The sequence below is a fragment of the Lycium barbarum genome, chromosome 5, assembly GCF_019175385.1.
Source record: "Lycium barbarum isolate Lr01 chromosome 5, ASM1917538v2, whole genome shotgun sequence".
Classification (NCBI taxonomy): Eukaryota; Viridiplantae; Streptophyta; class Magnoliopsida; order Solanales; family Solanaceae; genus Lycium; species Lycium barbarum.
In genome coordinates this window covers 24,708,217-24,720,753 of record NC_083341.1, presented here as the reverse complement: position 1 = coordinate 24,720,753, position 12,537 = coordinate 24,708,217, and the positions used below count along the sequence as shown (strand labels likewise).

Genomic DNA, 12,537 nt, shown 5'->3' with positions numbered 1-12,537 from the left:
GACATATGTCCATGTGAGATTTATTAATTCTTAAAGAAAGTGAAAAGTCAAAAGTGAACAAGTGAAAGTGCACGGAGGAAATAAATTTGTGTAGGAGAATTAAATTGAACTGCATACGTCTATACATGAGAAGAGAATAAATATTTAGCAAGAGCATGAAAAGTCAAAAGTGAGCAAGTAAAAGTGCACGGAGAAAATAAATGTGTCAGAGAATTAAAATTGAAGTGCATACATCTATACATGAGAAGACAATAAATATTAAGTATTATGACATATGTTCACGTGGGATAAAAAAGTAGTTAGTTAAAATGTACAAGTTATATAGCTTTTGATACAAGCATTCATTGCGTGTATAATTTATAATGCTTTTAGTACAAATAGTCAATGCTGTGTTGGTCCCTCTTCCACACTTATATATAATAGAAAAGTGAATGTCCCTGGAGATCTTTTTCTTAAACTTTTCGTCATTTTTTTTTTCTTTTTCCATTTTAAAAAATATATGATAAAAAAGAATGCAATTCATCTTAGCTCAAAGTCAGAGATTTTTTTTTATATAGATTTTGTGATTTCATCAATTTATATAATTAAATCAGATTTTGTATGCATAGACATGATAATTTTATTATTTCTATTAGGGCTACTGAATTAACAAAAAGAAATATTTCTAAAATTCACTAATTTCGCGCGGATAAATTCACTAATTCCCATAGAACAAGTTTAATTATGACTTTATGAGTAGTGTAAACACAAAAAATTATCAAATCGAATCAAACGCAGAAAAAAACCTAAAGTCCTAACAAAGGCCACCAACGGACAGAAGAGAAGAGTTGCGGCACAGTATGGAGAAGAAGAAGCACAAGAAGAAACCATTGCCATCTTTAGGACCCAAAAAAGTAAACAACACAAAGAGGAAGAAGAAGAAGAAGGAAAAAGTGAAGCAAAGCAGTGTCAAATCTACTGAAAATGCCAAAGCCAAAAGCAAAAGCAAAAGCAAAGTAGTAAAAGATAAGGAGTTAAACGATGTCGTTCGTTTCCCCACAGCAGCACAACAGTTGAAGTATTTCCATGAAGCGTATGAATCCGCCAATAGGGTTCAGCTTTCTTCCCTCGAGCTCGAATCCTTTACAGGTTTTTCCTTGAACCCTCATATACCCTAAGTAGCTGGTTAGAGTTATGCAGGTTTTAGTAATACATAAATTAGTTATGAGTGAATGTATATATTATTTTATGAGGGGATTAGTTATGCAGGGTTTAGTCCCTCTGTTTCAGTTTGTTTGTCTGGTTTTGACTTAGCATGCACTTTAAGAAAGTAAACAAGATTTTTGAATCTTGTGGTCTTAAACTAAAAATATGTAGAATGTACCAAAATGTCTTTTATTCTTGTGGTCTTAAACATGCCATGTGAAAAGTTTAAAAAGGAAAGTAAGATAAACAAATTGAAGTGGAGGGAGTACTGAATATGGTGTATTAGAATAGAAATAGTACTAAATAGGGTGTATTAGAATAAGAATTATACTGTTATTGTTACTATTTATAAGAATAGTACTGAATAGGGTGTAACTGTATTAGTTATACTTAAGTTGAAAACACTACCAAATAAGGGATTAAATAATACCAAAGCTAATACATGTATTATTTTCTCTAATACCTCCTACCACACGACTCCCGTTCTCTTAGTACCAGAGGCGAAGCCAGAATTTTTAGTTCAAGGGTTCTGAACCACAATCCCTTTTGTTTATTAGGTTCTAGATAGATTATTTATACATATCAAATGAATTTTGTAACATAATTATAAAGTTTGAGCCAAAGCTACTGGGTATGGAAGTAGCTAAAATGATGGCTCCGCACTACTCACTAAGTTTATGCTGTTGGTTTTTCTTTATTATGATTATTTCAATAGCTACTAGGTTACAGGAGGAAATTATGTGTATATGTTTCACAAGATAGAATATTTGTGTAGGATATTGATGAAATCTCCGAGTTTGAGTTGGTGATACAAAAAGTTTCTGGAAGTTTGAATTTTAAGTGGAAGAGTAAAAGTTGGTGGTACTTGTTTGGAGCTTAGTTATGTTTCTATCACATTGGAGGGTAGTAATGGCTTGCTGTAACCTATGTTGCTCGGACTCTTCACTTTCGGTGCCGCACCCATGTCGACACGATGTGGGTGTGGGTTTGGGATCCGTACCCGATCTGGTCAATCAATTTTGGGTACTTTGACCAAGATTGAGGGAGAAATTCCCGACAGATTCAATGATTTATGTAATCAAAACAAAAGCTTTGGTGAAATTGAAGAAAATGGAATAGCTTGTATATAGAAATTTCTAAGTCACTCCTTTTCCTTTTATCTCCTTCCAAGATTTTCCTCCTGATCAATATTTTCTCCTCAAGTTTTCCACAAAATGCCTCATAATTTAGGTTTTATAACTCTAGTTTTAGAACTTTGATATATTTTTTGCCGAATCCCCACACCCGTATCCGTGCCTGGATCCGTACCCACGAATCTTAAATTTAGATCATGACGAATACGATCCCTAGATCCGTACCCGTATCCGACAACCGCATCCGAGTCCGAGCAACATAGGCTGTAACTACTGAAGTAGTTGGTCATAGAGTGGGGTTTTGGGTAACTTGGTCTTTCGCGAATAATAGGAAATCTCAAGTAGTGATAGCAGAGGCAAAAAACTCTAGGTGGTTTCGTCCCATTTGCCCCAATAGGTTGTAACGTTAGCTGGTACCTGTACTGTATGAAATTCTAAGTACCTGTAAAATAGTTTAGGCTTAGAAAAGGTGACTCAGACACAACGGTTATTAAAATAAAGACGAATAATAGAAATAGGAAGGCTCTAGTAGGGATGGTATGATGGTTAATTATTGAGGACCTAAACTATTACTAACAAGTTTCTTTTGGTCTAACAAGCCAGTTGAATTGGCTTTGTTTTATCTCATCATCTATGCTTTGATAGTGGAATGCTTGCCTTCTTTTGCTTGGTGTAGAAGAACTAGAAGCAAGCTTGCCTGTGGTGAAGTTTGCTCTAACATCTTGATTAAAGGTCTAGATGTCTGATTCCTAGACTATGTTACCAATTTCAAAAAAATGTCTGATTCCTAGTCTACCGAGGGTAAAGATATTGAACCCTGACTTTGCCCTCTTATGACTATTCTGAGTGGTCAAACGAGATAAAAGCTTAGTGAACATCCCGAAACGTCTCTTGCTGAGCACCAGCATTGACATATCCTCTCAACAGGTAAAGGTGAGTGCAGGTTTAGTGGTTTATTATGTTAAGACTGGAGTTTTCCTAGGTCTCAACTCAAGGCTCTGAGAAAGAAAAATGGAGAAAGCTGGCTCACCCAAATCTAAAAGTTAGTATTTTCAAATCTAATAGAAAAGATCTAGATAGGATTAAGCAATTGTTGCACCTCAATGCTATAGTACCTAATATTCAGGGAGGCTGCCTTGATGCTATAAGTTTGTATGCTATAAAACAGATAGAGTGGAATTGCTCTAGTGTCTTTAAGATGGGAACTTGATGGTAATTACCCGTTGGTTCGGGTAAGTAATCAGTATACTATCTTATTTAAGGGGTTTTGATGATCATTGGCTTCCACCAGAAGACTATATGAACCTCAAAGGTGGGAGAAAGCTTCTCTTTGGTTTACAGAACAGCTTGAGAGGTTGCTGATAAGTGATAATTTTCATAAGGATGAGAAGATTAGTTAAGTTTGTCCATTTGTAATACCGAGTAGCATTGACATCAACTCTAGTAGGGGATGGACATGAAAATACAAAAAATTGAACATCAAGCGGATTAAGTCGATTAGGGCATATATACAATTTCTTATATAGCATAATATAACACAATAACAAACAATTCTCAAGCACCCAAGGACGTAGCTTAGAGGTCAATGAAGTGGATTGAGACCCATGAGGCATCAAGTTTCAAATCCGAATGGAAAGAAGTCATCTCAAAAGATTTAGAGCATCTCGGAATCAAGGCAGATCTAGCAAAAGATAGAAAATAATGGAAGTTGAAAATCCGTATAAGTGATCCAACTAGAAAACTGGTACTTACCAGAAGACTCTTAGTATTTTAGAAATAAGCAGTAGAGTATATTAGAGAATGCCTAGAGTTAGATAATCCCTAAGCACGGAGTATTGAATTATTATGGACCCAAACATAATATTTATGATATTCAGGATTCATACAGCCAACCCAATAGGATTTTGCTGCTGCTGGTTTTCAGCAGTTTGTTAGAACAGGTAAAGACAACGAAAATCAAGAAAAGAAGAGAGAATTTTTACTGACCGGACAGAGAAGTACAATTTGGAGGACAAGTACTTGATGCATTTTATCTCATACGTTCATTCTTTTTCTACGCATGAATAGCTTTCTGACTACGGTATGAATATTACTTTGTATCTTAATGATGCAGAGACATGCATGCTTGAGCTAAATCCTGAACAAGCTCAAAGTAATAGTGCATTGGCTGACCATATGAAGGTTGCTTTTGGATCATCATGGAAAGAAATTCTGTGTGAAAAAGAGCTTGATGGGAAAATTGATCCAGGGCAACCTGCACTTCTGGTTATTAGCTTATCCGCCTTGCGTTCGTTGGACCTTCTCAGGTTGGTCTCTTTTGTTAGGGTGGGAGCTTTTTTTTTTTTTTTTTTTGAGTAGTTCTGCATGTATAACTTTATCCTCCACCAAAAATTCTGATTTAGAGTTACATAGTTCTTCTCTTCCTATAAATAAATTTTTCTTTGGCAGAGAATTGCGGCCTTTGACAAGTGAATGCCGTGCTGCAAAGCTTTTCTCAAAGCATATGAAGATTGAGGAGCAGGTATCCCATATACGACTTGCAAGATTGAGCAGCTTTAGATAGTAGTACAATTTTGAATCATTGACAGAAAAGCTCTCTTCGTGCATCCTTTCATTCATGTTCAATAAAGTTCATCTTCTCAACACATCATAAACAATATTAATTATTAAATATATGTCTCTCTAGCTAAGTTGCTCGGACTCAAGTGCTGGTATCCGATAGGGTACTGATTCGAGTGTCGGATTCGGCAAAATTTAAATTTTAAGATTCGGGGCCCCGGGTCCGGGTATGGATACGGGTGTAGGGATTAGGCTAAGAAAATTCAAAATTATAAAAAGTAGATATATAAATGTTGAATTCTTGGTTTCTTAGAAACACAAAGCAGCAAAAATGAGACAATAGTACTATAATATTGAAGGTATGTCATCTCCCTCATCTTAAATCTGTTTTATCTTTAATATTGAGAAACAAAATCTCAATTTTCCCCTAAATTTGTCGATGGACTCGGGTCAAAGTATCCGAACTTGGTTGACTGTATCCCGGACGTATCCCGCTCCAGCTCCCGCTGCCGACCGATGTCGAGACGGGATCGACACCAAAAACGGAGAGTCCGCGCAACTTAGCTCTCTATTATTGCACCCTTTTCTTTCTCATTCAATTAATTAATCATATGCTAACGGGTAACAGAGAAAAAAGATTCTTACTACAGTGCAGCTCATATTTCCATTCCATTCAATAAATTCAACATGCTAACACATCAAAAGCTAAAGAGAATTTATTTAAAAGCACATATTGCTAGCATTGCAGTAAAAGGGTAGTAGTCAAGCTATACATACATAAGACAAACATGCAAACACTACCAGAGTTTGCGTAGAAACAATTCTATTTTTCTCTCTTCTCCCCTCCTCTGGTTAATCTCTTTTGTTTACTTTTGATGTCAAATGATAGGGATGATTTTCTTATTTTCCTCACAGGCTTCTTCTCTCAAGAATCGCGTTAATATTGCAAGTGGGACACCAAGCAGGTATGTGTAGTATTTCCTTGTTAGTTTAACCCATTTTGTCTAACTTCAAGAAATGGAGTACTATTTATGAACAGTGGTTTTGAAATATTTTTCTATTGGTATTTTGTTATGTTTGTTTTTGAAACTACAATGCAATGAGACATTTAGATGAAAAACAAATGACCATTCACACGCAAACTCAGTTGACGGATAAGTGTCTTTTTCTGTAAACTCCAGTGAAGACATTACCTGAAAGTGTTGAAGCCTCATGAACTTTGGAATAATTATTTCATGCACAATGGTGCTTCAAAATTGCTTTTATTCCATTCAAGGTATTTAGTAACTTGTTTAGTAGCCGCATGATGTGTATTACAAAAGTGAAGATGTTCATATGGATGTAAACAAGAGTAGATAATATTGAAAATGATCACATTAATGAGAGGGTGCAAGCAACATATACAGAAGATAAAATTAGTTGTCACTTGAAATGACTTGGCAATGTCCTAGGTGGATCTCCAAATGCACCAATTTCAGATTTGATACTATTGTGGTTTGGGGACTACTTGACCCAAGGAGTAGTCTCCGCTCCCTTATTTTCTTTTGGTGTAATCAGAAAGTTCCTAGTTGTATAGAGGATTGGGTGGAGTTTGTAGAGAATCATATTTTGTAGATTCTTTATCTTTTGGTATATCCGTTATATATGGCCGTTTTCTTTTTGGCCATGATTATGAATGAAAATACTTATACTTGATAAAAAAAAAAAACTTTTTTTGGTTTGATATGTTAGATATAATCATAATAAAGAATATTTTTTTTTGTTAGTTTTGTTTGGCAATTAATTATTTATAAGAAAGCAAACAAAAGATTTAAAACTTGGTTAGAATTGAGCAGATTGGGCGATGAACCATATATTTAACCCAGCTCATTTCAGCCCAATTAACTATTAACCCGCCTGTTTATTGATTTATCCCATTTTGATCTGCCTAAATTCAGCCAAGCTCGCCTATTTGACACCCCTAGGTAAACCTAAAAATACATGGAGGAAAATTTTCTCAACCCTGCAATTTCTCAGAATCATGTATACCTAGCTAAGAATGCTATTGGATGGTAGTAAATGATCTATATCAGCGATACCAACTTGTTGGATTAAAATTTTATTGTTATTGTTATTGTTATTTACATCAACAATGGTGATCAGTAGGAATCTTTCTAGGTTGAATAGAAACTTGTAGATAAGTGAATTAAGTATGAGTAATAGATATCCTCTAGTAAAACTAATTTGCTGTAAAAAATAAAATTATTTCATATTACTTATCAAAAATAAAATAAAAATTATTTCGTATCGGAATGAAATTGACCTGTAAAAGTTGAATTGATATGGGCGAACTCAATTAGTTTTGGATCAAGGCATTATTGATTGATTGATTTTGTACACGTATAAAATGGTCAAATTATAGTTGAAAGCAAATCAAATTCCTGCAAAACAAACCAAAATCTGATTGCACTTTTTGCTCTTTTCATTTACCATTAAAAATTTGGTTTGCTGATTCCTTCATACTGGTGACAGGATTAAGAAGTTGATAGACATGGAGGCCCTTGGCCTATCTCGATTAGCTGTGATTGTGCTGGATATGAAAACTGACGCAAAGGGCTATTCGCTGTTGACACTGGCTCAAGTCAGGTTAGATTCTGTTTACCTATGAATTTGTTACACATTTGTCCCGATCTAAAGTTACTAGTAATACTAAAACGCATATATGGCGTCTCAAAGTGTTGGATCCTAAGTTACTCGGACTCGGGTGCGGGTATCCGACACGGGTACAAATCCGAGGGTCGGATCCTTCATGATCAAAATTTTAGGATTCGGGGATACGGATCTAGGTACGGGTACGGGTGCGGGGATTCGGCTAAAAATAAATTTTAAATATAAAAATATAGCTATAAAAAATATGAATAATTATGAAAAATTAACATGCTAATAATTAATTTAGATATTATCCTTTTTTTCCAAGAAAACATTTATAAATAGCATAATTAGATTAATTAATACAATTTGCTTACTTAAAGCATATACTTATTTGTAATATATATGAAGTTTAATCCCAAAAAAATAAAAAAAATTCCATCTCAAAAAATATATATGAAGTTTACTTAAATGAAAAATGTTTGCCTTCAAAGCATATACAGATCTTTAATTTACAGCTAAATACTTGTATATTATTTAGATTGAAACTCTAAAATTAAAACTGTGAATTTTGTTTTTGGAAAGGGTGTGAAAAAAAATAGAATTTTAGTTGTAATCATATGTAATGTTTATCCTCATAGACCAACCAACGTGGCAGCAAATTAGCAAAGGGTTCAATTCCTATTTTTTTTTTTTTTTTGGAAACTAATATTTTATTACTAATATAGCAAAACAAAAAGGTAGAATAGCTTAAGACCCCTGAACTTGTCGATTTTTATTCGGTGTACACCTAAACTATGCGTTAGCTTAATTACCCCCTGAACTTGGTAATATGATAGTCTCGACCCCCCAAGACGCTGGCAACCCATGGTCGTGTGACACACGCGCTGCCACATGGATTTTTTTGTCCATGTGGCATTTTTTAAGGATAAAATATATATTTTTTACCTTTTTAAGTTCACCAATTATTTAGATCATCTTTTTTGAGCCAAATCTGTAAAAAAAAAAAGAACTTGAAACAACAATATTTTGACCATACTTTTTTTTTATTTGGCTAAAGATAATGATATTCTAATCAAGTTATTTTTATATATTTGGCCAGAAAAAGAAGAAATACACAGTTAAAGCAAATAATCATTGTATCTAAAAAGAAATAAATAAAATATCAACCAAATATTTTAAGAATTTGACCCCAAAAAAATAATGTAGAGTTGAAATAAATAGTAATTGCATGAAAAGAAAAATACACAATTTTTATTTTTGTAGAAAATACACCGACTAAACTTCATTACTTTTGCTAAACCTTCTTTTTATTTGGCTAAAATAAATAGAGTTTCAACTAAGTTATTTAGATTTGGATCCAAAAAAAAAGGAAAAAAAACACATAGTTGAAATAAATAATCATTATATCTAAAAAGAAAAAAATACAATTGGGATAAAATATGCCATGAATATTAAGAAAAACTAAAAAGAAACACAATTGGAAAAAATAAATCATTATATTGATTAAATGACAATTAATAGTTGAAAAATACTCCACTTGAAAGCTGATTTTTCGATTTTTGACCCTTCCACGCGCCTAAAAGAGAGTGTGTTCACGCTCTTTACCACATCAACGTGCGTCTAGGGGGGTCGAGACTATGATATTACCAAATTCAGGGGTAATTAAGGCAACGCATAGTTTAGGTTTACACTAAATAAAAATCCACAAGTTGAGGGGTCGCAAGATATTCTGCCAAACAAAAAACAAAAAATGAAAAGGCAAGCAGCTTCTAGCTAAGAACCCATCTGAAAAGAAAAAACGACAAGCCCGTATCACCAGCACCCATTGGAGTTGTCGTCCTCCCAGAGTGGCGATGCAGCTGCTTGGCTGAAATTTTCCTTTCTTCGAGCTGTAAAGACGCCGATCTACAGCCAACAATTTCCATAGATCTATTGAATCAACAAATTGAGGTAAGATTCCAGTACTACACTTCTTGAAATTCAAGCTTCAACTTGCAATCTGCCTTTACTCTCTACATCTTCTTCTTCTTTGTTCGTCTCTGCATCTGCGTCTTCTTCTTCGTTCTTCTCTAAATCTTCTTCCCCAACAAAACCTTTTCCCAGTACGCTGTTACTACATAAGGTATTCTGTTTCCCATCTCTTCAAATCTTGAATTTTGGTCAACACACCCGATCTCGTTTGACCGGATCCGACACAGATCCCATACCTTTACCCGTGTCAGTGTCGTGTCGACACGGGCACGGCACCCAAACTGCCGAGTCCGAGTAACTTAGGTTGGATCAACCTGTTAGTTATTTCTCATTTACAGTTACCAGTTTAAAAAAAAAAAGTGTTGGATCAACCTGACTGTTTCTCTTCATCCGTCACTAGCTCATTTCCCATTGTTTGCCAATTGCCATAGAATGTGTTTATGCACTTTATAGTCCTGATAATATAAATTGTTAATACTCACTCTCTCTCAATTTATGTGGTACTTTTCGCTTCCCGAGGTTCAAGCTGTATGAACTTTGACAACATTTTAAGATGCATTTTTTCACCAAATTCATATGAGAAAAGTTGCAACTTATAGTAGTACTTTTCTTGTAGTTTTCAAATATATAGATTTTAATATTAAAATATTAAGTTATTCTAATCCAATTAGCTTCAAAGTTTAGTCAAGTTGACTCTCGAAAAGTGAAAAGTATCACATAAATTGGTACGGAGAAGTAGCACTTTTGGTCCCTCATTTTATTGATAAGTTCTGATTTTACTTTCTATGATATCTGACTAAGTATATTAAACCTTCAATTAATAAAATTGTGCACTTTTAATCCCTTTGCTAGTGGATATTTACTTACAAATATACCATAATATTAACTGTTCCATCACTCGATTAATGACTTGTGTTATTTGTTATGTTAAGTTAGTACCATTACTCCATATTTGATGTAATATTGTTCTATAAATAGTCTAATACGACATATTTTCTATATGAAATGACCACAAACACACATTTTAATTAATGGAAGGTTAAATATGCCGAGTCATATATCAGAAGGACTAAAAGTTTGTCAATAATTTAAGGACCAAATGTTAAATTATTTCTATAAATAAATAGCAGAATCAGCTGTCTATCTCGCTTAACCTATGTATCTAAATTTCATGTCACCAATTTATGAGATCTCGTGCTATACATGCCATTTTGCAGAGATGAGTTCTGGTTCTTGTATAAGAACTACTTTCACCAGCGGATAATGGAAGGTGCATTGCAAATATGCCTTTATGACGAAATACCAGCTAATATTAAGAGAAAGAAGAGTGATAAAGATGAGTAGGCTCTTCAGGACTATATGAGGATTCTGTACTATCGTCGTCATCCAGCCAGTTTTGACATCGAAATGTATCACAATTTTGTGGTAGAGGATATACATAAGCAGCAACTATTTAGGAACCTCTGTAGGATGTGGTTGTTTAGCTAGGTAAGTCTATCAGTTAAAAAAGGAGTTCTGCGTTCAAGTGGATGTTTTTTTGAGAGATCTATGACGGAATTCATTATTTTGGTGAGATATTTTTGTAGGAGGAAACAAGTGTAAGTCAATTTTCATGGAATGTGATTGTGAGTTGAAAATCAATGCCTAAACTTTGTTCTGTTGCCAAGTTACAGAGTGCTTAGTAATATAAGTTTTTGCCTCGAAGTATCTCTAAATGCATCTATAGCGATACAAGATTGATATTTTAGTTTCACACTTTTAGAAAAGGTATCTACCTCCATTACACCTCTTGTTTATACATCTTTTTTAAAATGGTATCCTCTCCTCCAAGATAATTGTCTTTGGCGTCGACTTTAAGCATCAGTTGCTTATACATCTTTTCTTGTTTGATATCTGCTTTATCAATTACCATAATTCTCAGTAGTTACATCAGCCGTTCGAGATGGTTGAAAGGCTTCGTTTTGAGGTAAGTTAAGACTTTTGACTCAGATGGGGGAACTTTTTCCAACTAAATGATGTACTCGGGAACTTCAATTCTCAGTTATGTTTTCTAAGATGAGTACTCAATTTGATCCATCTTATCTTTCTTTTGAGGGTTTTGTACTTCTTTTAAAACTACATTTAATAATTTTAATCATAAAAATATTTGTCTAAACTATTGTTTATCTATCTTAGCCTCACTTAATCAGCACTTTGCTAATTAGAGAGTAGGTCTAAAAGAAGTTACTTGTTATTTTTCTGACACGTCAAATATTTCAAGACAAATTTAATTTGCCAAAATGACTTATATTTTCTTTTGGAAATTGAAAATTTTATTATCAAGCCTGAAATCTGTACATCATATCACAGCTGAAAGTTGGACAACAAGTCCCAACATCAGTTATCACCTCACCACAATACCTCAATAAACAAGCTAATCAACATCTATTCTAAACTGTCTCAGCTAAGGATAAAAGTCCAAACTTTGTAAGCATCTTCTTATCTTGACCTTCATTCCGCCTTTGTTGGAAATGCCTTGGATACAACTAAGCCTGTCAACCTGTTCAAACCGGCCCGGAACTGGCACTGGTTTGGCAAACCGGCCGGTTGCCGGGTAAAAAACCGGTAATGGCCAATGGTTATGGGTTAACCGGGCCCGGTTAGCCGGTTTTGGGTTTTTTAAACCCGTAATTGGCTTGGGTTTTTTTTCAAAAAACCGGTTAGCCGGTTCAACGGCTATATTTTTAATTTTATTTTATTAAATCATTAAACTGTGGAGCACGGTGCTCCGCAGTGTAAATATATATATATATATACTTGAAAATAAAAAGTATACAATCTATATTATATATAAGTTTTATATATATTTATGGTTATAAGTATTAAGAAACTCAAGATTGTATATTATAAGTGTAGTATATGTAATATAGATTGTATACTTTTTATTTTCAAGTATATTTTTAACTTAAGTATATTTATATATGTTATGTATGTATATATATATATATATATATATATATATATATATATATATATATATATATATATATATATATATGGTTACAAATATTAAGAAACT

General features: G+C 33.8%; 1 protein-coding gene across 1 annotated transcript; it reads left to right on the top strand.

Moving 5' to 3' along the window:
- The first annotated feature begins 529 nt into the window (after positions 1-529).
- On the top strand, positions 530-11,183 carry LOC132640755 (uncharacterized). The gene is made up of 6 exons (XM_060357509.1): positions 530-1,128; positions 4,432-4,624; positions 4,767-4,839; positions 5,793-5,842; positions 7,389-7,502; positions 10,697-11,183. The coding sequence occupies exons 1-6, from the start codon at positions 840-842 to the stop codon at positions 10,821-10,823; spliced, it is 846 nt and encodes a 281-aa protein (XP_060213492.1). The 5' UTR covers positions 530-839; the 3' UTR covers positions 10,824-11,183.
- Positions 11,184-12,537: the final 1,354 nt, after the last annotated feature.

Bases quoted from the DNA above. Each gene is read 5' to 3' on its own strand.
- LOC132640755 (XM_060357509.1), top strand. From the start codon at position 840: ATGGAGAAGAAGAAGCACAAGAAGAAACCATTGCCATCTTTAGGACCC. The intron at 4,840-5,792 runs GTATCCCATATA...TTTTCCTCACAG, and splicing joins ATATGAAGATTGAGGAGCAG to GCTTCTTCTCTCAAGAATCG. The intron at 5,843-7,388 runs GTATGTGTAGTA...TACTGGTGACAG, and splicing joins GCAAGTGGGACACCAAGCAG to GATTAAGAAGTTGATAGACA.